At 39.2% G+C, this 27,489-nt stretch overlaps 2 protein-coding genes across 6 annotated transcripts; both read right to left on the bottom strand.

Moving 5' to 3' along the window:
- Window positions 1-6,060: 6,060 nt before the first annotated feature.
- Window positions 6,061-15,977, bottom strand: pde9ac (phosphodiesterase 9ac). Of its 5 annotated transcripts, none has more exons than XM_071497122.1 (20): window positions 15,797-15,977; window positions 15,204-15,337; window positions 13,471-13,541; window positions 12,636-12,713; window positions 12,269-12,312; window positions 12,046-12,100; window positions 11,705-11,775; window positions 11,494-11,581; window positions 11,289-11,370; window positions 11,104-11,178; window positions 10,917-11,003; window positions 10,679-10,783; window positions 10,400-10,482; window positions 9,958-10,114; window positions 9,668-9,781; window positions 9,267-9,371; window positions 9,019-9,147; window positions 8,836-8,931; window positions 7,740-7,822; window positions 6,061-6,865 (listed from the first exon to the last, which is right to left on the bottom strand). In XM_071497122.1, exons 2-19 carry the CDS (start codon window positions 15,270-15,272, stop codon window positions 7,772-7,774), a joined length of 1,560 nt encoding a protein of 519 aa, XP_071353223.1. In that variant the 5' UTR covers window positions 15,273-15,337; window positions 15,797-15,977; the 3' UTR covers window positions 6,061-6,865; window positions 7,740-7,771. The 5 variants fall into 5 exon arrangements, with proteins under 5 accessions (XP_071353223.1, XP_071353221.1, XP_071353220.1 ...); XM_071497119.1 differs by having other exon boundaries at window positions 6,736-6,865; window positions 15,204-15,366; window positions 15,797-15,925; XM_071497120.1 differs by lacking the exon at window positions 7,740-7,822 and having other exon boundaries at window positions 6,670-6,865; window positions 15,204-15,366; window positions 15,797-15,925.
- Window positions 15,978-19,965: 3,988 nt separating this feature from the next.
- hepacama (hepatic and glial cell adhesion molecule a) lies at window positions 19,966-26,763 on the bottom strand. Its single transcript, XM_071497160.1, has 7 exons — window positions 26,542-26,763; window positions 24,103-24,450; window positions 23,489-23,770; window positions 22,201-22,291; window positions 21,806-21,873; window positions 21,572-21,642; window positions 19,966-20,846 (listed from the first exon to the last, which is right to left on the bottom strand). Exons 1-7 carry the CDS (start codon window positions 26,636-26,638, stop codon window positions 20,484-20,486), a joined length of 1,320 nt encoding a protein of 439 aa, XP_071353261.1. The 5' UTR covers window positions 26,639-26,763; the 3' UTR covers window positions 19,966-20,483.
- Window positions 26,764-27,489: the final 726 nt, after the last annotated feature.

Raw genomic sequence — 27,489 nt, 5'->3', positions numbered from 1 at the left:
TAAGTCTGTGTTTTATGACTCTTAGCCTTTGTTTTTATGTGTGCAGAGTTTAATTAAAATAAAGAAACATAACACTGTAAATGGTAAATATAAAATAATTGCTTCTGTTTCAACACATACAAGATGTTTAAATATGAAGAAATAACCACAGGGACTCTAACTGCAAGACCTTGCACTGTTTTATTGGGAAAATGGAACAAAATGTGTCCCAGTGTTTCACAACAGCCTTGACACCCTGGAAAGCAAATATTTTTCCATGTCCCAGTTTTCCAATTGTTGTTGTTTGTATGCTCCTAATATTTGCTCTAAATCAGATCTCCAATCTGTCCAAATCTGTCCATATATGTGCTCTAGATAAACTATATATATACGTATGTACTGTAAATATAATTTATCTAGAGCATAAAGTGAAGCTTCTTGAATAATGTTGACCAAAAACAACACAGCACAAAGACAAACGGATCATGCAGGCTTAAGTCAAACAACTTTCTGACGACATGCATCATCAGAAGTAGCTCTGTTCTTGATGTAGGAGTCTAGCCTGCATGAGGCAGCTGAGAAAGTAACAATAAGACAAAAGATGCTGATATATTGAGCTGAGATAGCCTCTATATGCACAACTCTTTGGAATTCAGATCTTTCCATATTTACTTTAAGCCAATGTTGACTTTGATAGTTTAACCGATGTGACGTCTAAGAGAACAAAATAAATGGTTTGACGTTGAGACGTGATAATATAATGGATGATGTCATGACTGAATAAAGTGGCAACGACACTGTCTGGACAAAGATGCAAAATACAGTGTATAAGATGATGCCTCAGTCAAATTGCAGCTACATTGTGGAGGTTTTGACCACTGGTAGCAAAGATAGCTGAGAAACATTTTGATGAACATGAGATTGACATGATACACCCTGAATGAAGACGGCAGAATCACACATCAGCTGTTGGCGGTTGACCTTATGTGCCACCATGAATGCAATATGCCAATGAAAGGATGGAAGAACAGGTCAGGAAGCCACTGTAAAAAAAAAAAAAATGCAAGTTTTAAAACATTAAAAAGCCACTTAAACTTTTTATAAGGTATATAAAATGGGTGTACAAAATGAATGCAGGTGTTAAATGGTGATTGTAATCAATGTTTACTTACAATGAAACCTTTAAAGAATGAGACCAGCTCCAATTATCTTAGAATATTAAAGCATTGCAGTAGTTTTGCTAATTTCTTAAAGAGCAGGAAGGCGTCGATTTTTCACTTAAATGAGTTATTTGCTGATGACAGCACTTCACGCAAACATTGAGTTTAAGACCTGTTTTATCAGGATGTTGTGCAGGTGTCCCAGAGCCTCGTGGCAGAGTGTGTGAGGTCTTCCTGCCTTGTAAAAAAGAGTAGCTGTTGAACAGATTGGTGAGTTTTTGGATCGGGTTATTCCGTTAACTAGACCTAAAACATTAAGAGGTGTGTTTTGAAGGAGGAGAGAGCCAGAAGCTAAACTAAAGATACACTGATTTGCAATTCTCTGAGAGACAGAAAAGAAAAATAATTTTGTTTTGGTGCCCAGATTTACACCATTTGACACTGCTCTTTGTTTCCTCTGCCACAGAGTCTTTAACTGCTGACACAAGAATGCAGGACCAGAACCTGAGGTCTACTCTCACTTCTGACCTTTGACCCCTTGCCATTCTTGTCAGGGATGTAACTGTCTTCAGTAAATCTAGCTTGTGTCCTCACAGCTCAGTGGTGAAACAAGGAACTGGACATTCTTGTGAATGTGGGAGTCAGGGGAACAGGACATCCATGATCATTTAACTGCCTCCTCCCACGAGCATGGCTTTGTTTGTGTCATGTGTTTGCTCACATGAAACAGGTCTGGTCTGTGCAGTCGTCTGGTCAGCACAGAAAAAGCCTGTGCAGCTGACTCATTCCCTTGACTGATGATCTGTGGTCTACATAGACTTGGCAGAGAATCCTACAGCTTACACAGTTCATTCAGATGACTGTAAAAACTGCTGGAAAAGCAAGAAGTACATGAAGAACAGATTAATAGACAGTACGGTAATAAAACAGCCAGGTAGTACTACAGACAGAATTTATTCTGCACCACATGCTTTGTATTTTACTCAGTTTCCCATGAAACTAGGCCATGGATCATCCACGCTTCCTGCTGCAAGACTTCAATTTTGGAAAGCCCGTTGACAGCACACACACACACACACACACACACACACACACACACACACACACACACACACACACACATATACACACACTGGCCTCTTACCTTAACCCATGGAAGAGCACATGCTGGGAGGAATTCTCCACAGTGTGATCAGTAGTGAGGAGAAAAAATGGGAGTACAGTAGGAAAGAGAGAAAGACATATTTCCTAGTTATGACCAATGGTCCTAACTGAACTGCTATATCTTTTAATGAGATTTTTGCAGAACACAGATGAGGGTGGAAAGAGCTTTTCAGAGACAGCTCAAAGATGCCTTTTGAATGATAGATTGAACAAGGGAAAAGCTTTGCATGAAGCTCTGTCCATTTCTGTTCCCATTACTGTAAAATGACAGTTTTCAAGTCAAAACAGGCTCACAGCACTGCACAAACATTTACAGGGCAGTAACATTGCAGACACAACTTTCTCTCTCCTCTGTGCTGCTTTGTAGACTGAATGCTTTATCACGTTTGATCAACATTCCTTCATATGTCTTTTTCACATGCATTTCACCTGATAAGCGGCGATATAAACTAGATAGAAAGACTTAAGTTGCATCAAATTACCTTTTAGTCTCTTGCAGCATTGGGATTTGTTAGATCACTATTGGTGATCCATGATTTAAAAGTTTTAGTCAGGCCTCTATTAAGGGTGCATGGATCAGCAAAGTGTTTAATTGTTAATAATTCATTAAATTTAATGCACATATGGCAATTCTGAGTTCAATCTAAATCAAAGTGTAGAAAGCTAAAAAATTGAGAATAAATAAGGGGACATAAGGAAACATGTCAAATAATGAAAAAGAAAGCAGGTATGTGTAGGATTTGAATATTTCCTGCTTTGTCGCCCCTCTGTGTTAGGTTTCAAAGAAAGACCTGGAGGATCTGACCGGGGGACACTGAGATGAATGACTGGAAAGTAAATTCAGTCAGCAGGACTGGATACATTTTCTACAAACATAATTAAGGTATTGAAATAATTTGAAAAATAGTATAATCACATAACAATCCTGCACATAGAGGCTTCTCAGCCTGTGAAAACAACTGAATAGTTGAATAGAAAGTCAAATTCATAGGATATCTTGGCCTCTGCTTCAATTTGGATCTCTGGAGTACCCCTGTAACCAGGTGATAGCCCAGGAACATCAAAGAACACAGAGTTTCTTTGGGACATGGCTTGTTGTTGTCATTGCACAGCCACTGTTTCTACTATAAGCCAATGGAAATGACAGTACAGTGTCACTATGTGCCACTAGTAACTGGCCTGTCCAAGAACACAATGTGAAGAATAAAATAATATAATAAAATAATGATACTTGTTTAAAAGTCTGAAAGCTCAGAAAATTACCAGAAAACTTAAGTGTTGCCATGTTGTCAAAAAATAAATGATAAAGAACCTTTCCTACTCTCATTGATCATCTAAAATTTCACTATTCTATGTAGGAAACACAATCATAGATAAACATTTCTGAAAATTGATCTTTGCACTCATGTTAATAACTGCTAGTATGTTTACTGTAAATCAGTGTGATTAGATACCAAGGCCCAGATGAAATGTCAGTGCAAAGCTGCCGCACCTTTTGTTATATGCAGAGGTCCGATTTTGTGCAAGCCTATAGTGAATGAAAAATTAAACACTTGTTCGTTTAACCATCAAGGTGCCTTTGTAATAGATACAGTATTCACTACTTTCACATTAACAAACCAGCTCATTGAAGTATTGTGGTAGTTGAACATGATGTGACACCCAGCCTTGAGGCAAAGAGAATGACTAAAGGGTTTTAGAGATCATTTACTTTAATTAAAGTTGGACTCATGAAAACATCTAACAGTATAATGAGTGACAAGTTCGCAGTCTGGGTGGATGCTCAGTTAAATTAATCACTTGATGGTGTAACTGAAATAAGTGTTGGAGGCACTGAAAAGAAAATCTGCACCATGAACCATGTTTTCAGTCGCTTACAGAAAAGATACAAATTAAGAATTTGAACAAACCTGTGGCACTTAATTTCCACAAACAAGCAAAACAGTGAGCGAGAAAATAAAATATAATATGTAGTGCACATTGTCTCAACTTGTCAGTAAGAAACTCCTTTCATTTCTATAGCAGTGCTTTAATCAGTGGCCATACAGCGCAGTGCCTCGCAGTATCCTTTTATGATAAGAGAGCGTGTTGTTTAATCAGAGCATTCCTCTCTGTTAATGTAAACACACTCTGTCACGCCATGTGGGGAAGGTGATGGGTAATTCACTTTCTCTCATCTCAATATCAATGTGAAGATAACATGTGGTCTACTGTTTTCTTTTTTTTATTATTGCTTTAAGACCATCATCTCACAAGTAGGATTGCAGTGGTATGCACACAATTGATCACATTAATCCAAAGGAAGCCCTCAGACCATTGATGCGAATAAATTGTGAGATTTAGTTAGCAAAGCTAAAAACTAGGGGAGTCAAACAGAAGATTATCAATTCCCCTACTTGATTTTTGAACGTGCAGAAAAAAACCTAAACAAAAAGATGCAGTTTAAATAATGCCTTTGGTGATTCATACTGTGCATTATTCTGTTATTAATATGATTTCTTCAGAGCTATGTGGGTGGTATTTGATGAGTGTGAGTTGAGGCCAGCAGGTGAGGCAATAACTGCTTCGGAGTAATTGGCAACTTGTTGCCAAAAAACACAGTAATAAAAACACTGGAGGAAAACCACCTAGATCTGATATGGCTTAAAAGGAAACTGTGGAGAAAGAGAGGGGCGTGGTGCAGGCTGAGATAAGTGGCACCTTTGGGTGGTACATAACTGGATAACCACTCATATTTCAACACATGTTGACTGTATTCTAGCCCTCAAGTCCAAAATGGGGCAATAAAATATATTTCAATTAGGATGATGGGCTAAGAATCCATGCACAACTGGCATATCTGCACAACAATTTTGGGCATGACAATGATGCAGCTATACGCAGGGGGTCAAAAGCATCAGTCTGTTTTCATACAGGAGAAAAGTTTGAATGTCATGTGAAAAAGAAATATGTCAGTTTTTTCAGATATAAAGTTTCAGATATGACGTGATGTTGATGACATCCACTTTACCCATATAAACACATCTTCCATTGACATGAAGCATTAACTTGCTTAAAATTAAGCATTGTTGTTATGTTTTTAACATTCGAATGTTCAGCAGTAGGTGGGCAGATAATTCTGCACTGAGTAAGAGAAGAAGCTGATCTGCTGAGAACAGATGATGCTTGCATTTACATGTTTGACTTCACAGTAGCTGAGAAAATATGTTTTAATGAACTGAATCCAATAATCGTAAGTGAAATGTTTCCACAGTGAACAAAATAAGCTCTTGCTGTGGTGTGTTATGGTGTCTGTGCTTTAGCTTTTTCTGGATATTATTACACAGTCTTCATCATAGTTTCCATTCATTGCTTGTAATGGAGATGGATCTGTTGACAAGCAAGCTCAGTAGCTGTGATGTGCTTTTCAAAATGGATAAAAAATCCTGAAAAGTCCTGTGAATAAAAGCATAACAGCCTATGAGCTTGCATGGAAACAGATCCACCTCCACTGCAACTGAACAAAACTGCTGATGAACGCTGTTTGTTTTGTAAAACTGATGTTTTCCAGTCAGGACAAGTCACATGGAGATATGTTATTGTATTATAATCACTATATTTCAACAGATTTTTTCACTGTTTGTGAGCGTGCTTCACTTTATTTTTAACTTTTCATCATTTCATCATTAGTTTTAAAATCTATTTGTATTACACAAAGTGACTCGACCCACTGTGGATGGATACGTTTCCTCTCTGAGATAGACGACACTCTGACATCTGTGTTGTCTAAACTTTATATATAATGACTCACAGAGTGTGACAGAGGAACAGGCATACAAAGCACAGTTTTACATGTATTGTTAGATTAAAACTTTTTTACAGAATAAATTGTGTAACACCTTGAACAATAAAGGGCCCTATGCGGCTTGTATTTTTATTAAAAAGTGTTGAACTTAAAGATAATAGACCTAAAATTGTGATTAATGAACTGCTCCTTGTGCGTGAACAAAAAAAGTAAAGGTGCAAAGCTGCATTATTCTTTGGAAAACATTGTGTGCACCATGTCAATCAGAAATTTATTGCTACACTGAGGTGAAAACATCCCACTTTGGTGCATTTTATTTTTCTACTGGAAAAAGGTCTCATCATTTATTGTTTGTGGGAAACATTTTCCTGAACCTTTGCTCCATGAGGCCAATTCTGCAGCCATTGTATATTTTTAGAATGCACAGTAATCAATCTCAAAATAAGGTTTTAAGTTTGTTTTTGAAGAAACTGGTCCTACAAACTCTTGAGGTGCTATTACATTAAAAAAGAGAATAGAGAGAACCACATAAACACCATAAACATGCAGAGAGGTCAGCAGGTCCTTCTCTGTTACATCCAGTGCAAAAGTCTAAGTCAAAGTTCAAGATATGCCACCTTGATGCCTAAGTTTAGTTCAGTATGTAGCCAAACAGTCTGTCTCTTTACTCTCTCCCTCCTGCTCCGTCATCTTCAGAGCGCAGCACAGAATGTCTTCACCGAGGCCTCGCTCATGTTTGTTTAAAGTCTTTCCTGAATTTGAGCACAAAAGAAGACCCCTGCAATAAAATAAGAGCTGGAATTAGGCAGATAGACACAGGTGAAGGAGGAAAGTTAAAGCTAGTTTTAAACAAGTCAATGACACAGAGCTGTGCCTAGACCGGCGCAAACCGTCCACCTCAGTTTTCATAGAAAAAAAAAAAAAAACTCTTTCATTGAAGTCGCCATAGAGCTGTGAGTGAGGATTGACCTCCCTCGGTGGAAAGTCAAGACTTACTCTGGCTCTAGTGGTGACTTTGTTTTATTTCTGTGGAAAAGTTCAATATAAAATGACAGAAAGGAGGTTATAGCTTCAATTCATGAGCAGAAAATGTTGTATCTTGTCACTGTAAAAAAAAAAAAAAGGGCAAGATGGTGTTTGAGAGGGAAACAAATGAGCAACATTTTCACCACTTTGTTCTCAGCATCTCAGTGATGGTAACAGCAAAATTAAATTTAGATTAGATAGTCAGTTTTTATAATTGAAAATTGTGCTTACTTAGGTATTTTTTTTAAATTCTTGACTTTTTCATATTAAATTTAACAATTTTCTTGGGATTCCTTTCTTCTTCTCTTCTGACTTTCTTTATTTTTCTTTGCAGGCCATTGATCTTAGGAATTACATGCTTGCAAAGACTTTCAGAACCAATTTAGCTTGAGCCGGTTAAACGGGATCACCCCGTTGGTTTTCCTTTTTGTGAGCTAACTGATGTAAAGAGAATCCAAAGTAATGAAAGTGCTGCACATTCCTAAAGGTCTGGCTTTTGTAGATAGAGTTCAGTATAGAGGAGAGTTGCTGTGGAAAGGCTGGAGAGAGGCAGAGACAGAGAGCACTCGTGACACTAACACTATACAAAAAAAAGCACAACCAAGGAGTCAGTTACTTTTACTTACACAGATACCACTGCACTCACTCACTGCAGAGCTTACTTCTTCTTCCCGCCTAATGACATATTTTCAGTTTTTTTCTTCTGTGCCTCATTGAACAAAAGACACACCTTTATGTTAGCAAGTGGTTTGATGTGTCCACATTTGTGTGTGTGTGTGTGTGTGTGTGTGTGTGTGGGTGTGTGTATGTGTGACCCCACCCATGTGAAACAAATTGCAGAACACTCCAGGTGAAAAGCTTAATGGATTTGTTTACCTTTTTCTCACTGCAGTAAGCATGTATTACTGCCATTGTTACAACTCTTTACGTTCTGATCTCATTTTACTGTAAATGTCCTCACAGGTCAGGCATGTTTGCGACCATAAGGAAGAGTCACTTTTGGCTTTGTTTCTGCATGTGTGTGCAGGCTCAAACGAGTCTCATTCCCAGCCTTGTTCAGCACATCCCCTGAGGTCACAATATGACATTTTCACTCTTTTCACTGTATGACTGTTGACAGAAAAAATATCATAAAAACAATAACATTCTGATATTATAATCATTTTACCACAACCAAGAAATAAGAATTTTGCTTCCTTCATTGTTTATGGTGCTTATGGCATTAAACGTCCAAATTCAAAAGCATGGTCTTTAAGCAAAGTTTTATGGTTTGGGAAATATGCTTTCTGCCAGAGAATTAATAAAAAATGTAATTGTAAAAATGTCAAAGTGAAATTTGCCAGGGGACTATATCTTGGCTGGGACCAGCAACTTCCTGGAGTCTTTCCTGGTTGCTTCAGGCGTCTACGGATAGACAATGAATAAAATTCAATTGACTTGACTTGCCTTCAACTGGCTGAAGCCAAGAAATAGTATAGCATGAATACCCCCCTCCCTAAGACAGCAAACCTTCATTTTTAAACTTCAGTCTTTGTACAGATTAAACAAACAAATCTCTCTTTCCCCCTCTGTCCAGTCTTTATGCTAAGCTAAGATAACTAGTTGCATGTATAGTCATCCCTACCCACTGATAGATAGATAGATAGATAGATAGATAGATAGATAGATAGATAGATAGATAGATAGATAGATAGATAGATAGATAGATAGAATAGGTTCTACCTCTGTCATGGCATCATCAATCTGTTTCAGCTCCTCATAGTGGTCTCGAGAGTCTCTCAAAGGTTGAACCATGATCTCCTCAATCTGAGGGAAAAGCTGTTGGAAAACACCACAGTGTGAACATTATCTGTTAATCAAAGATGGTGCAAACAGAGCCACATGTCAGAAAATAAACAGCTCTACCTTCATGACAGTCTCGAACATTGGGATGAGGACAAACTTGATGAATCCAATTTGAGCAGTGGGTTTAGTGACTTTGTCTCTGTCCATGAAGGGAGCAACTGGGAGACCTTCAGACTTCTCCCTGTCACTCTAGAAAGCACACAAGTGGAAAATTGTCATTTGATCCCATGTGCTGAGCCCTTTCTTTAAGCTGATGACATTAGATTATGGATATACAGGTAAAAGTCAAGGCTTTGTCTGGGGGTCACCTGCATGAAGTACTCCTCCAACAGACAGTCCACCCATGGCTCGGCTACCTCAGTTGGCCTCACCTCGTTGGAAATATCACAGCACTTGATCAAAACCATCTTCAGCTGAAAACACAAACATACACATGTACAAACACATACAATATGCACACACACTGAGGACAAAGAAGCCTATTCATTATTGCAGTGAATAGAGTAGTAGCCTGTTACAGCATCTACTGTATTTCTGTGACTGCTTTCCCAGTTACACTAATACAATCCAGTTGGCTTCTCCTGATTACAGTACACACAGTGAATAAAGGCCAGCTTGTTTTGAGGTCAGATCTTCATCTATGTACAGTACAGTAAACATGTACTGTCAGGTGGAGATGCAGTCTTGTTAAGATATAATGTATACATACACATGTCACATGCTCTTCATTGGTGAAGTCAAAGTTGTCCACTTTTTGCTTGAAGGAGTCTAGTATTTCCCCGTGTCTGGCCATGTCGGTGGCCAGAATGAGGGTGATAATTGCCTGAAAATATAACAACAAAGCTTGTATGAGAAGTTTGAATGACTCATGCCTACATTTTTAGTCATGAAATCAAAATAGTCTTCCGATTCATTGTGATGAAGAGATCCCTAGGAAACCTCTGTTTTTATTTAAGTGCTACGCAGCTCAATAATTAGGGCTTTAACTGTACATTTCACCTGTCGGATCTGTTTGAATGCCTCAGGATCCACATTTGCAAAGATATTGCACTCAGGAAGAGAAAGGATCTGGAAGGCCACAGCACAGTGATGGTTCTCCAGCGGAGATATGTCATTGTAGCGCACTGCCAGCTCTGTGCGGGCATTGATTTGGTACCTGATAGATGGATGACAGATGATGAATGATGGATTGATGGTATTTTCCCATGAAGTTTCCCTTGATAAAAGAGGTCCTTGCCTCGCCTGCCCAAATCTCCAACCAAGAACAACGTGATGATCTGAATCAGGGTGTTTTCATACCAGAACTCTCTCCATGCTGAACTAGTTTCACAGTTCATTGACAACAGTGTTGTGCAGAGGATGTCAAAACATGGTGAGGGTCAATGGGCATCTGCACTGGTCTATCTGTCAACACCCCTACAGACAGGATAGTGAGTCTTACGTGTTGTTGTAGCCGGGGTGGTCCAGGTCATGACACACTGCAGCTGTCATTAAAATGCCCATATCTGTGAGAGTCAATTTCTCCTGGACAACAGTGTAAAGGAATGGTATAATTAGAAAACATCCAGTCTGAAATATTCATTTGTTGGCATTTCAAAGACAGACATGACAGACTAAGAAACGACGTTCAGTCATTCAGAACTTCTGTAACCTGATCTTTCAATTATTTTGTGCCTGGCCTTGACATGCATGAACATATACTGACAAACATGCAGTTTACCTGGAGGTTGCAGAGGTGAATCATGCCATACATCATCTGGCTAACGCAGAAGCAGTGACGAAAGTTGTGGAAGGGGTTGTTACGGTAGTTCTCCTGAATTGCCAACTAGAAGACAGAGATTTATTTATTGAGTGTGCTCGCTGCAGAATCTTCAATCAAAAGCATTTCTAAACATCATAACCTTTGATAATTATTTAAGTAATCTGTGTCAGTGTGACCTTTATTGCTCTAACTTTACCAGCCAGCGTTTGAGTGTGATGGGGTTCATGTTGAATTCCTTCACCAGCCCCAAGTCATGGTACATGTACTCCAGACAACTGAGCATCTGCAACAACAAAGAAAGAAAAAAAGAAAGTCAGATATAAATGACTTGGAAAACATGTAATGGAAAAGGGTGATGGAGTTGAGGGGCAATATCAACAAACCTCATTGTGTTCCCAGTGCCAGACATCAAAGGTTGGCTTCTTCAGCGCCTCAACAGTTTCCTGAGACAATGTGTACTGTATATGCCAAATAAAAAAGGTCATCATAACATCAAAATAAGCTTTAGATAATCAGGACTTAGCTTCGTCTGATAGTGATCTGAAAGGATCTATCAAAGTGGACACACCTTTGGGTAATTGGGGACATCTCGTCTTGGAGTGACCTTCTTCCCGTCGTCTGAGAAGTTGTATTTGCACGGACAGTTTACTCTGAGTTTGGAAAGGTAAAGGTTTGAGGAATTTTATTTGGTTTTAATCGTGTATTTGAAGTTTAGTTTCTATGGATGTGGTATTGACAGGAGTGTAGAGGTCTTATGTTTAACTTTGTTTCACCTGCCACCACCTCTTGAAGTCATCTCGTCGCGTAGCTTCTTCAGATCGTTTTTACACTTCTCAATCTCCACCACTTTCAAGCCCTCCACTGAAACAAAATGACAAGTAATACGTTTCCACTCGAATTATTTCACATCACTGGTTGTAGTGCCTGAGAATAGGATTTCCTGTAAGATCCTTTCAGATATGCTGTATGAAATGTATCACTCACATTCAACTCTCTTCTCCAGCATGGCTAGTCTGTTGGTGACCTCAGTCTTCAACTCATTGATGCGAAAGGCTCTGTGAGAGAAAAGCAAATCATAACAGAATGATATGTAGGCCTACCTCACATGGTTCACTGCTTACAATGACAAAATAAAACTGGAATGGGACCTGGGAAAATAAAGCACAAGAGTGAAAGAACTTGTTGTCGGATTTAACTTGTCTCCATGGGTTGCAGAAGGTATTACCACTGAAATGCACCAGTGCCGGGTATGTGTGTGAGTTATGTGTTAGGGCGGGGAAGGGCAGGCTTCAGCCATAACATAACATAATCAACAGAGCTGTTACCTGCTGAACTGCTCAGCCACCTGGGACAACACGTTCTGAAACATGTCCTCCTTCTCTGCAGACATAAATATAGTCCTGATAAATCATGTGAACAGCACTCCTGTTGTCAGGTTTGGCACATTCAAACTAATCATTACTTTCACAGTGGATGTGCTGTTGATGCATGAATGTAGCCTGTGTGTTAGTGAGCTTGTTGGAGTAAAGGAAAACATAAACAGCTTACCTCCAAGTTGACCAGTAGACAGAGGGACAACTTTGTACAAAGAGCTGTGAGGAAATCAGATGTGCAAGTATTATTCTTAATTACCAACATTGCTGTATAAACGTTGTGATTTTTTGCTAAGATTTACTAAAGGGTCGACCAAACAATCTCATCACACAGTTAACTGAGCAACTGATCTGTAGATATGATTGAAAGCTGCTTGTGGTGAGTCTTTTTTGAGTTTTTTTTAACTTCTTTCATGGTGAAATCTTAATCTTAATCTGCTAAGATTGTTCTATAAAAAAGGCCTCTGGAATGTCCCAGTGATTTGTAAAAAGATGACATTGGATTTCTATACAAATAGAATATGATAGTGCAGGAATGTTACTTGGGAGAGTTGGTGGGCATGGTGGGATCTATGGAGACCAAGGCACCTTCTGGATCCACCATCATGATGGCAGTGTTCCTGCCAATAAAGGTTTTGAAAAGTTATCTTTTCTTCCACGGAGCAAGACATTAGAGTGAAACAGAAATTATCTTGTTTTTATGCTATGAAGGTTATAAATAAAAATGAAAAAAAAAGTTATAGTGTACACATCCTAGTTACTGGGCTAAGTTGTGCATTCACAGTTTCATCTTATTGCTATATCATTTTGTATTTTATATAGACAGTCAGCAGAGATAATTAAATCAAAGTGCCCCAGTGTGTAAAAAGTTTATCTTCCTCAATAATAATAGATGACAACTACGTCTTGCTTCTATCATTAATCATTGTCTGCTAATGGACTGCTAATGACTAATGGAGTTTGCCAGTCTGATAATTACTCACAAGTATTCCTCGTATGGCAGTCTCTGCTTAACCATGTGGAGCTTCTGAACTTGTTTTTGTATCTCTATCCATCATGGTGCATGATAGTCTTGTTGTGTTGTATGATATAATTTTTTGCATCTTTATTTCATAGTCCTTTGTTTTCATGAGAAAACCAATAAAAATGTGGGGTAACAAAACAACAAAACCTAGGAATACCCAAGAAGGGTTAAACAGACGTGGCACTGCCAGCTTCTTCACTTGATGACACAAATCTGTTCAGTTCAGAACTGAAGAAGCCACTTGCATGAGAGGTGAAACATCTTCAAGTGTGTACAGCCGAATCTAGCTGCCCTCGATTCAACCCTTCTTGGACACGCATGACCTGGATGATTAAGAATCTTCACAGACCAACCTGGGAATGTTTGATGAGGAACACAGAAGCTCCTTGATGTCACATGGACTGCAGTGCCGACTGAACACCACCTGTGAGACACAGGCAACTCTTTCAATTCATTGATTCAGGCACAAGCTTGGTTCCCATTTTGTTTTAATTTATATACATATGATGGAAATGATGGTTTTTGGTAATAATATCACATAGTAGTGTTATTAATCACTATCATGTCACATGGATATTCAGGAAACCTCCTTTGTGGCCCACAAATCCAACACAGTACAGTCAGTGTCTATACGGTCTCCAAAAGCACACCTGCAAATGAACAGCTGCTGTGGTTTTGATATAAGGCCCTGGGGTCCTTACAGGGTAGGATGGTTATCAGATTTCATGTGTTTTCTAGACAACCAAGTCACAGGGGAGTGTAAAGCAAGGGTTGGTTTCTTTTATAGCTGAATAAGGTCAAGTCAAGAGAAGGACAGCTGGAGTGTGTGAGTTCATGGAGCTCTTGAAGATAGCAACATTATCCACGCCTGTCATGCGAAAACAAATCAGCCCAGTTTACAAGAGTCATGCACACTACATGATTTGTATGCAGTGCACCAAAAAATGGAGGGTTTGTAGCAAAAGAGTGGGCGAACACACCCTGAACAAAAACTGTGATCTTACATCTAAAAGTGAGCAGGTGTAGCAGACAAACATTCAGTCTCAGGCCGTGGGCTCGGGGCTCTTGAACAGACATGTGTCATTGCCAGCTCTCTACTTGAAGCACTCCACATTCACCAGATCAGCAAGTGTTTCATTTATCTGTATCTCAGTATGTCTGGAATGCTGAAACATAAAACCTGAGCCTGGAACCATTTGTCCCGACTATTTGAATGATCACTAAACCTTTGCTCTGTGTCACTATAATTAAAAAGCTGTAGTGGGTGTTATACTTTCTTTTGCATTTTACATTTCTTCTTTGCTGTATTTCTGACTAGTTGCTTGATTACTGCTTCTGTAAACCAAATTATAAGGAAAGAAAATACATGTAAATCTTTGATTTCACTCATGCCTCAAAGCCGTAAGGCAGCAGAAATGAATTCTGGTCAGTAAGCTACTTACAGGTGTTTGGTTCTGTCAGTAACACCTGTAAAGCAAACTGCTCTGCAACACCGTCTAATTTTAGCCCCTCCTTAAGTGAGTTTAGTCTGCAGGGAATACTTGTTATGAGTTGAGATGGTAAATTAAAAATTGAACTATCTAATTGCCATAGTCAAAGTAGTTCAAATTAAAATCTGAATCATGTATTAAAATAGCAAATATAATTTAGATTAACTAGATGAGTTTCAACAGTGACGATTTTTTTTCAAGAGCTTTAATTGTGATTTTGTCAACAGGTTGACACATAATCTACGTGCAGAGTTCTGATTTATGTAAGAAATAGCCAAAGTGTTTTAAACAAATTTACTGTATATCTGTTTTTACAATAAGTGTTACAGAATACAGTTAATATATTTATAGCCATATCATTGAAACACTGAATTTGTATATGTTACAAGCTGTATATTCAATCTGTTGAATAATTTAATGAACTCATATTTACTAGCACTTTTACTTGAAAAATGCCTTTTTTTCTTTTAAACTTCAAACTTTTTGGTCAAACTAGTTATTTCAGACCTCTTCCATTGAACATAATTTTAACAAAGTAAAAAACAAAAAAAGTGAATTGAAGAGAATTAAAACATTTCTGCTTGAACTGGACCTACCTTTTGCACCTTCCCATCCACATCCAGGTAAATGGTCTTGGGGGCATACGAGGAGGAGCTCGAGCCCATGTTGACCTCTTTCTCCTTTCTTACACACCCGCAGAGATTCTGGCTTGGAGCCCTGACTGACAAACCTGAAGAGCCGACAACCATGTAAACAATGCTAGGTAAACAAATAAGGGGAGAACACATGTTTTTTTTCAGTACATTCATTCAGATACGGTTAGGTGTAATGCTTGAAAATAAAACATGACATAAGAAAATAAGAAAACAGCTGCAAATGAAGCAAAATTAAACTACTTAATTCTCATGATTTTGCTGTCAGCTAAGAAGAAAGAAAAAAAAAGTACACACAGGAGCACAAATGCAAAACATTATCAAGAAAAAGCAAACTCAGGTATAAAACAAGATTAATAAATGAGCCAATTACAAATTTTTAATTTTCCATAATACACAGCTCCATGATGAAATCAAATAGCAAGACATTCACTTTCAATAAAACATAATTATACATATTTATATACATAGTACAGTTAAAAATAACCACAGTCACATTAATATAAGAAAAGCATCAGCACATCTGTTAAACTCACAGTGTCAGCGATGCAGCTTCCCCTGTGGAGACTGGAGGTAAGGTCCCAGGTGCTGAGGATGCAGCTGACTCACATGCAGACAAACTCAGACTCAAACACACATAGTCAAAGGAAAAAAGATGGGGAAGAGAGAGAGGATGTGGGTGATAGAGAAGGTGAGGAAGGGTATGTGTGAGGGAGCCAGAGGGGTATGGAGTACTACAAATATAACTGGCACTCTTACTGGTTGCCAGGGGACTGTTGCTACGGGGAAAAAAGCAACCCTAACATCTTAAGTGGTGCAGAGCTTTTACCTAGAGCTTTGTGCTGGTCAGAGCTGTCTTATCTACATAGACTGATTCATCGTATCTCATAGGGAAAACACATTCAGGTGTTCTGGCTTTGTCACGTATTGAACATAACTTGTTTACTAAACAGCTATCTGATTGAAATCTTGCCATAGACTTATACAATACTTGAGTCCTGTTGAAAACATCAATTATTATTGGCCTGAAAGGCACACAGCGCACAAACAAAACACTGATTAGAGCACTCAACAATACATGGAAAATTATATCTTATCAGGGGGACTCCACTTCTAACCAAGGGGGGCCCTAATTTCAAGAGGTTTTGTTCTTTCTGTCAGCCAGTAATCTGCATGAGTGCTGCATTTGTACATACATGTGTGGAAGTACATTATGTTAATTTGAATGTGTGTTTGTTTTCTATGTGTGTGTGTGTGTGTGTGTGTTTGTGTGTGTGCGTGTGTGAGTGTTTGTCTGTGTATATGTGTGTGTTACCCTCCTCAATGCCCTCATCCACTCCATTATTGTGAACAGGTTTAGCAGATGGTTTGGTCAGATGAGTTCAGCAGAGCTCTTGAGGAGATTTTAGAGTATATTTTATTTTAGCATCAATTTATAATTGCACTAGGACAATAACTAAATATATGTCAAAACACACATTCTAGTAATATGTTGTAATATATTTTAGACATTGTTAAAGACTTAAAGTCTAGATGTATTTCATGCCAAGTTGACTTGGCATATAAAAACATGTAGCCCAAATTTGTAAATTTGTCTCATTGGGCTCATGGCAACCTCAGTCTTTAGACCCTCAATTTGGAGAAGAAAAGCTTCACAAAAATCCTTTAGGGGAAAAAAGGGAGAAACTTTGAGGGGAGTAATGGAAGAGGGATACCTCTTCCACAACTACAGTGGTGGAAGTACCTATTCATATCCTTTATTTAAGTAAGTACCAATACTTTTTACTGTTGGAAGTCCTTCAAAATTCTGCAAAAGTATTAACAGCAAATTACAATCAAAAGAAAAAGTTGGAGAAAGCTGTAACCCGAAAATGGTTGCAGGCCACAACTCCAACAGAGACAGACTGGATTGATATTGTGACTTATATTCAAAATATGGAACGGATGACCTTTCTCGCTAAGTCTACGGATGGATAAGTATTTGCAATACTGGGAAAAATGGATTGTGTTTGTGACCACAAGAGATGCTCACTGAGCCATTACTGTATGAACTGACTTGTAGCACCATCAGTATAATGTCTGTATGAATGTGTAGGTGACCAATTGTTTGTTCTATGTTTTTCTGTATGTTGTTTATGTTCTTTCTATAAAAATAAAGTACAAAAAAAAAGAAAAAAAAAAGAAAAAGTTGGTTATTTATTCTGCAGAAAAATGGTCCCTCTTACTGATGTATTATTATATATTATAATATTCAATCATTAATACTGTGTGTAAGAAGCATTTCACTGCTGCTGCTGGTTGGGGTGGAGCTAGTTTTAATTGCTTTTCATACAGTTAGGTGTTACATTCCAGTGGTTCCTCGCATTTATTTTTGAGTGTTACAAATACTCAAATATTTTATTTATTTATTTATTTTTTGTAAAATATTGTAGTATTTTACCTGTTTGTTTTTAGAGTGGAAATGTCTCTTTGGAACTGCCAGCAACTCATCATCTAAAATATGTTGAAGGGCCCCAAATTAGACAGTGTTTTCTTTTGTATAGTGTCACAAGCCAAAAACATGGGAAACAACTGGTCTAAACTTGAAATAAAATTATTATATGTGTTAATGAAATTTTAATCTAAAAGTAACTTGTAACTACTGCATATCTGTCAAATAAATGCAGATCAGTAAAATGTACAGTGTTTGCCTCTGTAATGTCTTTGAGTAGCATATATACAGTAGCCTACAGTAAAAATACAAGTATCTCAAATTGTACTGAAGTACAGTATTGTGGTATTGACAGGCATGAAACATATGTTCAGACTAGACAGAAGTTGCAGTTGTAGAATTGTAACAAGACTGATTGGAAATGTAAATACAGTAAATATCATATAGGAAATATTAAGTGTTATATGTTTTAAGAATTTCAGGCAAAATTTAACAGGATTTTCAGTAAAGACTGTGGATCAGAGATGGCATCAAGTAACTTCCCTCTGCCACAAAGATCTAGTAGGACATTAGCCACAAAACTCCTCTCTCCCTCTTTTGTTTATCGACCTAAATCAAGACAAAAGCCAGAGCACTACCAGAGAACTACCTGTTATGGTCCTGGCCCAGACACAAAAAAACATAGATGAGAGCTTTCCAATAATAAAGTCACCCTCCTCCAGTGGGAAACTCACATCAACAAGCCGGTGTGAACAAGGGCATTAGTGAGAAGGCTCGACCAGGCAGGAGAAGGAGGTAATTAATTAGACATGGAGAGCATCATGCATCATCTCTATTCAACTCATAGGACACCCACTCCCCACACACTCCCCACACTGTGCAGCTACACATTAACACATACGTATGCACACAGATGTGATGCTGATCCCGGGAGTCTAATTACTGCCTGTGCTTCCAGGCTCCTCTGCCACGCTGGAGGAGAGGTGGAACATGATGAGATAGACTGTAGACTAACAGACGTGAGATCAAAATAGATTAAAAGCAATGTCCAAGCTCAGTAAGAATGACCCACTCTCATTATCTGAGGACATTTCATTTCCCACTTACTGCGAGCCACAAGTGATTATGCACGTTTGTGTGCTTGCTTACTGGAGCTTGTGTGTATCCATAATTTTGTATGTGTATTCATGAGTCTGTGTGCCAAGGAATAAATGATGTTTCAAATAGAACAAAGACCACAAAGCCCAGATCAAAACAGGCGGATCTGATTTGCTTATGCAACCACAAGACTCATAACACCTTCTCTAACGGAAGATACATTTCAGGATAAAAGCAATTAATGAAATCGTGCAGATTTTCATGACAAAAGATGTCCAGCTGGTCATCTGAGGGGAACACATTATCCTGATAATAGTGATAGACCAGGGCAGGTTGTGTGTGCATTTGCGTGCATTACCCTCTTTCACAACCTTGCACCTCACAACTGAATACAGTTCAGGACATCCTTTAATCTTTAATCTTTTTGGTCTTTTTATTCCATGCTGTCTGTCAGTGTTTTTGTGCAGTGAAAAAAAACCCAGCATGCAATATAGGAAGGATAAAACAAGCCCCCCCATGTCAAGTATTGCTCTTATGCAGTTGCCATATTGTTGGGTGTGGTTTGTCAATAAATAATCAAGAGGAATGGAAAATCATATGGAGGCTGCATGATTAAATTGAATTGCTTGCATTAACTCAGAAGTGACTATAAAAATAAACTCTATGAATGCACATAACAGCCTCCTCTTGACATTCATTTGCTCACATTTCCTATGTTTAGAATTCTTTTCAATTGATGATAAGAGTAAAAATGCAGGTTTGAGCTCAGCTTGATCTTCACTGACCTGCTAATGTCAAGTAATTGAAGAGTAAGAGGCACTTCCAAAGCATAGAACATAACATTGGACAATATACTCCAAAATGCTATATATTAACAGCTACACTTTGTGGATACATTGTATAGTAAAGGTAAATATACATTTACAAGTAAATCTAACTCTGACAAGTGTACATTGAAATAGAGCATTTAAATTATGTGGGTGACACCTAATGGACTAGACAGGAATTACACCCAAAGTCAGAAAAAAAGGCAAAAGAAAGTGAAAAGAAGGTTTGTGGCAACATGACTTTGTCGCATGGTGTGCAAAACAATGACAACAACTTAATAATAATGCAGAAACAAAACAGGTTAAAAAAAATGTGTTTGTGATTGTAACAAAATTGAAACAAACTTCAAACTATTTAAATTGTTTTATTACCTTAGGTTACACAATGACCTAATGTAGAATAAGAATAAATTCTGTGGTTTAAATCTTTAAAGAAAAAAAGAAAAGGAAACAAAACAAAACAAAACACCCAACCCCCTGAAACAATTAACTTACATATGTACAGGCACTTATCAAAAGTTTCCAGTAAAATTCATAATGCAACAAGAAGCAAAATATATACCAGAGCTGGAAATTCTTAAGTGTCTCAGCATAATATACATGATATACTACATGTTGGTGAACAGAACATATTTTTTCATGTCACAGGATACCATCAAAAAACTACAGACTTAATGTGCATAGCCATAAATATTGGAACATGAAGACAAAGTTAGCTTAAAGGGAACTGATCTCTTATCCTAGTGCACCCAATCCATTATCCTTGTTATCCTCAGGATGCGACAGAAGACCAACAAACTATACGTGTACTTTACATATCACAGAATGAAACCATACATCCCAGGAATGTTGAGAAATGTGCAGTCGTCACTGTGGGGTTGCACAGCGTGTCTGGTCGCTGGGATCTGGATGCTCTGCCTCTACAGGCAGGTGGCTGGTTGGGATACCCAGTGGAGGACGGACCTTTCTTATTGGGCTGAAACTGCGTGGAGATGTGCCAGGAGAGTGAGCAGGTGAGCGGACAGGGCGTAGTGGAGGACCTAGAGGGGGCTGTGGGAGAGGTTGTGCCAGTGGAGAGGGGCTGCGGGTGTATCTGCGTGGGGTAGTCCAGATGGGCTGCTCAGTTCTGTTAGGGGAGGGGTGAAAGATTGGAGCATAGGTAGCAGGGATATTCATTTCTGATTGGCTGACAGCATTGCCAGAACATTCTTCCAAACGCTCCAGAGTCTCCTGAAACAAGAAGATACACATTACAGTCGTCATCTGTGGTGTTTTATCTATGATTCTCATTTTTATGAAGCCATAATTTGTACCAAAACATCAATGCAGGCATGGTTTTAGCCTGTATGGCTCTATGGATGTCCGTGTTGGTCTGAAGTTGACCTTGGTTTTTTTAGGGAAATGTTTTGACAACTTATGGATGGAATAGCACACAAGTTTATTTTTTCTCCAGACATCCACTGTCCCCCGAGGATGAACCCTAATGACCTTAGTGATCCCCTGACTTCTCCTCTGGCACCACCATAAGGGTCACATTTGCATCTTTTAGTGAAATGTCTCAACAACCATTGGATAGATTGCATGAAATTTGGTAAAGACATTCATGTCACCCTTCTATAGACTTAAAGAACTTTGGTGGTTGCACATCATCATGAGGTCAGAAAGTTTTTTTTTTTTTTTTTTTTTTTTTGCCATACTCTAGTTTACAACTAATTTTACACCATTGCTTTCTCATTAGCCTCAGCTGTACTGTGTGTTTAGTGCTAGTTGTTAGAAATGTTGTTAGATGCTAACATGCAAAACTAAGATGGTAAACATTAACATCAGAATGTTTGCATTCTCAATGTGATCATTTTATGCTGACGTTAGCTTTCAGCACAAAGCTATAAACTGCTAGCATAGCTGTAGATGCTTCATCTTGTTTCATTGTAAAAAAAGAAAAAAGAGTAACTTACATCTTCATTCAAAACATAAAGAGGCATGGGACTCCTTCGACCAAGTGTAGTTGGTTTGGGTACAACATCAACTGCAAATAGATATACATTCTTAATTTTAGAAATGGTTGACATTCTGCTGACTAGCTAACGTAATGTGTAAAATAGTGTTTTGGCTCAATGGTTAACAACAATATAGTAAAAAGTGTAAAAGCATATGAGCATCATCTAGGAACCACTGTAACTGTTGCTCACCATCATGGCCATTTTCACTCTGCTCTACATAGACGGGAGCTCTTTGGGGGACAGGTCGATGCTTCTTTCTACAGCAAAAAAAAAAAAAAAAAAAAAAAAAAAACACAACCTTGGGACACATCCAAACCTTGTTCCAAAACCGTGGGTTATATAAGCTACAGGTTGTTCAATAATTTTCCACTAAATGTCCAGACTAGTAGAGTATGGTGACACTGTTGAGCTACTTGAGATTCTAGTCACATCCTCAAGTGCAATATCAAAGCCAATGAGACACAGAGAGGGAGAGAGAGGCAGGAATAAAGAGAGAGAGAGAGAGAGAGAGAGAGAGAGAGAGAGAGAGAGAGAGAGAGAGAGAGAGAGGGAGAACAGGGAAAAGAAGAAAAAGTAGCTCTCACTTTGAAGGTTTCCAACAGGCACAGACTGTCACCAGGGTGATTAGGAGGAATATGCCCCCGGTGGACAGGATGATGTATAGCGAGCTCCGTCCTGAACCAGAGTGATACAGAGAGGTAGACGTGACACAAAGAAAGAAAGAAAGAAAGAAAGAAAGAGAGGTTTGTGTCAATAACAGCAGGGCAATGCAATTTCCGCAAAGTCTGCAGGATTAGATGAAGCTGTATCTTCAATAAATTTGTTATTTTTCTTTGTTTTGTTTTGTTTTTTTTCCTACAGACTATGAGCTTATAATGAAACATGACCAGGATATGGAGCATGCAGAACATTTGATTTTTTTCCCCAACTGCTTGCCAGGTCTTTTGAGTGTGCTGGCTTGAATAAGGTGCAGTGAAGTAGCACATTAGGGTAGTCACTTTGAGATTTTGTGCCGTGCTGCTACCCATGCCGAGGGAACAGAGAGCAGTTTGAGGGCCTGTAGCTGTCTCTTCATGCAGCACATCAGAGTACAGCAATAATGAAGTCAGGATTACTGAGGTCCACTGAGGCACAGCGTTCCCTCCACCTGCCTTCTTTTTCTGCTCCCTCCTCATAAATAACTGTCCATTCATTGGATTAGACTACCTCTCCCTCTCTCACAGCCTGACATGTGGCTCTATAGTGGCGCCTGGTAACAGCCACTCTGAGCCAACTCTGCTGCACTCACTGCCTGGATTTGCACTTGTTGTAAACAACATTGTGAGAGAGGCACGAGATGATAATTGCTTCTGCTAGCTACTGAAAATGGAGGGTTGTTGAACGAGATAAAACATAAATAGTTTTCATAATCAGATACTTGAAAAAAAAAAAAAATTCTGATTGGTTGCTACTGTTGGAGGAAATAATTAAAACTAGAAACCGTTAGTGGAATGTAACTGAATGCATGTACTCAAGTACTGTACTCAAGTACAATTTTGAGCTACTTGCATGCGAGTATTTATGCTACTTTATACTTTTACTTCACAACATTTCAGAGGAAATAATGTAATGTTCTACTCTGCTGAATACATTTTTACAAATAACACAATGCGACAGTTAATTCACAAAGGTGACAAAGATCATGCTGCCTAATGAGTATTGAAGTACAATTTGAGTATTTTGACACTGTGGTATTACTTTTACTTAAGCATCTGAATACGTCTTCCATCTCGGCTGGTAACCCATCTGTTTGATGTTATTATACCATCATCTCCTCCTCCTTAATGTAAACTTGTATAACTTGAGATCCTACCGGTGTAACATGCCACCTACTGTAGACAGTGAGCCGGACAGGTATGCTCTTCATGCTGCTGATGGGGTTTTCCACTGTGCAGGTGTAAATGTCATCGTCTGACATTAGAACGCGTGAGATGGTCAGGACCTTTTGGTCATGTGAAAGCAGCAGGCGTGAGTCATTGGTCAGCACCTTGCCTCCCTTCAGCCAACTGTAGATGGGCTTTGTGCCGTTATCGTGGGAACAGTGCAGGTTGAAATGCTCATTGTACTCCAGGACAGACGACGCCATCATCTGGATGTAAGGTTTGGACACAGGAACTGAGGATGACAGGGCAGAGGCACAGGGGTCTTGAGATTGAAATTTACAGACATGAGAGGGTGGTTGACCTCTAGTTATATAAGAACAACTGATAAGTGGAATCCTGTTTAGTGTCTTAAGATGAGCACCACCAACACTGTGAATCACTCTACATCGTGCTCTGGAAAAGTAAACTGAAGTACTATAATACTCTTAGACAAGATAACGCATTTTCAACTTGTATTGATTTTGTTTTAGCTTGCAACTCCTCTTCAGTGTCCTGCTCTGACCGCTCATGTATTTTGAAACATGAGAGAAACCTGATCTTGAAAAGGAAGGTAATTCTCCATACCATCCACGGTGAGCTCAATGTAGTGCTCTCCAGTGAAGCTGTCATCTGTGATGGAGATCTCCACTTCGTACGCCCCTTCGTCTGACAGCTTCAGGTTGTGAAGCAGCAGCGACCCATTCTCAAACACAAGGATACGGTTGCGGTACTCTGGCCTCAGGTTCCCTATGATGTCTGTTCCAATGGACTGCACCACGGTGATAGGTTTCTCTTTGTTCTTCTTCAGCTGCCACTTAATCACAGGTTTGTCGGAGCTGCTGCTGGAGTAGGTTACTGACAGCAGGGCCTCTTTGCCCACTGTGCCCCTCACCACCTGGGTTTGGCTGGTCACATTCACCGCTGACACCTCACCTGGATGAAAGACAAAGCGACGGAGCGGTGAAGTCTCAAACTGAGGAGCAGACAGAGAGGAATACAAGGATAGTACGGTGGTTGTTTGGGGACAGTCAGTGTGCTGCCTTTGATGCTCTGCCAGTGAGCAGAGATCAGAGGAATCAACTATTCGCACACAGTGGAACAACAGAGGGGAAAACACACAAATTACAGCTACATTAATTACTCCTACCACTACAAACAGAAGGGAAAAGTCAGAGCATTAAAGAGGAGTTAATGCAATGGCCTGATACAGCAGAGGCAGAAAATAACAAACCACATTTAAGCATGTAGAGTGCAAATGCAGCATCAGTGTCCTGTCATTGTACTGTACAATTATGAGGAATTGTTTTTGAAAATATTTACTTGTTACCATACTTCATTTATTTGATTTTTGAGTCACTTCTACCTGAAAAAAAACAAAACAAAAACTGTATAATGAGCCCCAGATATGTTAGACTTTGATCTCCCCAACATGCTGGTTTAATTGTTTTAAATGATCAAGTGACCAAAACTATTAAAAACACCAACATTGCTATTAATGTAAAAAAAGAACAAAAAAAACTTTAACTAAAATGTATTTTATTGTAATTAGTATTGTAATTAAACACTTAAAACAATTCAGACTCCTTTTACTTAAAAAGATACTCAACTTCATTTTTTATGCCTTGATGCTGTGAGAAAGGGCCTTCAAAATGTTGGCCTTTGTCCATGATTTTTTTTTTTTTTTTTTTGGTTGCAGATTTAATGAACAGAAATTCTTTTTTCTGCATTAGTCAGCTTATATTATGCAGACAAATAAACTTGCATGCACACATGTTGCTTTGCTTTTACCCTGGCCCACGATGCTTGGTCATGTCTTGATCACGAATCTGTTTCTCAGAAACTCCCTCCAGAAATTCCTCACGACCCCTCATGGTGAACAAGTAATGACTAATTTTGATTTGTGCTCCCAATTATCCTCCATCTCCCACAGGGACACAGGGATAAGGTTTTACAATGTGAGCTACATTTCATCCTTTATATAGTAGCCTTGTCTTGGAAACCAAACACAGCAAAGCTATTATGTTCACAGTGGAGGTTCCTATAACTCTGCTGTAGCTGGACACATGGAGGTCTAAACATTGACTGCAGGCCTGTGAGGGGCATCCTACTGTTAGGCCTCAGTGATCGAAAAATTGACCTTGGAGAGAGAGAGAGAGAGAGAGAGAGAGACTCTGCACTGTTCACTATTCTTTGCAGTGAGGCAGTTAGCAGGGCATCGCCTCATTGCCGTGGAAACCATTTGGTCCGCCTGACAGGGGTTGCCAAGGCAATAAGACAAAGGGCATGATTGTTGGAACTAGTTTTCTCCACTGAAAAGAGTGAGAGAGCGTTAGAGAGGGAGAGACAGAGCGAGGGAGAGAGGAACTCTTTGTCACTGGTGAAGTTGGAGATAGACACAGGATCCAGTGATTCGACCAGAACTGGCCTGGTTGGGTAAACTGGACCCTTGGTACGGCCATGAAATCAAATCACATATTTTAAAACCAAAATCACCACATGGTAAACTTTTGACATAACTTTTTTACTTGCATGAAATCGCCTAAAGCCTCCCACACACAAAGAGCCGGCCCTGCCCTCTTCAACAGCTCTCTGAATAACCTGATATCGTCACACTTAACCTACACATCCCCTCCTTACACACCTACAATGGCCACTCCAGGCTCCTTTGAGCATTTGATGTAGAGATCCAATATAGAGAACCACCCATGAGCGAATCCATTGTGCTGGACGAAGGACAAGAAAAAACATCTTCGACTAACTTAACCTGGATTAACTTTACTTCTAAAAGACTAGGGATTTAGATTTAGATCTGTTTTTATGTCACACAAAGAGAGTAAATAAAAGAAGACAGTCCTTTTAAAAGATCTTACTTTTTTTTTCTCTTTGCTTGTTATTGAACTGTCAGAATTTCACAACTGAAGAAAAATCCACTTGTCTGGTCATCAACTGAAACATACAGCAGCAGTCTCCAGGAAATTCTTCATCCTCTAATGTCTGGATAGCCCAACAACTGTTTGGACTTACCTGTGAAGAGAAGGAGGAGGAGGCCACAGAGCGTCAGTAGCACAGGAATGTCAGTGAAACTGTCTCTTGTAGAGGAGGTCTTCCTCTCTACCTTCATCTTGTGTCCTGGGCAGAGTCTTTCTCCCACTTTGTGAGCATGGTTTATCCACCCGGGGCACGTCTCTGTGGCTCAACACTCTCTCTGCTGCCTGTCTGCAACACTGGCCTCTGCCTGGTCACACTGAGCCCCACTCTCCTCACAGCACCCCACTCACAGCCAACAACAGCCAACTGTGTGTGTGTGTGTGTGTGTGTGTGACAGAGACATAGTGTAGATGAGCTTCCCTCTTCCACTCCACACTGCCCTTTCAGGAAGGAAATGAAAGAATATAGTGTTTGCTTTTTTAGCTGGTTATTTATCTAAAAGTGCCTTATTTTTCAAAGCTTCCTGAAAAAGTCTTATTTTTATTTTTCCACTCAGTACTTAGTTGAACTACTTTGCAAGAATTCCTACAGGAACTACTGTACTTCAGCCAAAGCTGTGGCTCTAAGAGGAGCCCACTTAAAGCTCTGAAATGTGAGTTTGAAAAGCAAGTCACTTCCCCCTTCTTTGGCCCACTTTGTGCAAACTTTTCTCTGGACTGGAGCCTCACAATAAACTCACAATTTGTTACTTGGCAACCAGCCCTGCTGCTGACCCACACACAAACGCACACAGCCTCAAAGCATTTTGTTGCTATGGTACCTGTCAGTTGTATGACCCATGGTACTGCATACCTGGCTGAGAGCTACACCATCGCAAATATAAGAAATAAGAGGAAACAAATAAAAAGAATGACTTGTACCTGTTTTGCCCTCTGGGTGGTGTAGAAGCTACACTGAGGCTGCTTGCTCTTTCTGTGTCTATCCAGTGTGCACATGAAAAACAAAAAAAGGAGTGTAACACATGGGTCAAAAGGTGTAAATAAA

This window comes from Trachinotus anak, unplaced genomic scaffold (genome assembly GCF_046630095.1).
Source record: "Trachinotus anak isolate AG129_WGS33_773 ecotype Australia unplaced genomic scaffold, CSIRO_AGI_Tana_v1 ptg000014l, whole genome shotgun sequence".
Taxonomy (NCBI): domain Eukaryota; kingdom Metazoa; phylum Chordata; class Actinopteri; order Carangiformes; family Carangidae; genus Trachinotus; species Trachinotus anak.
The sequence above is the reverse complement of the archived record's forward strand: the minus strand, read 5'-3'. Positions and strand labels throughout refer to the sequence as shown.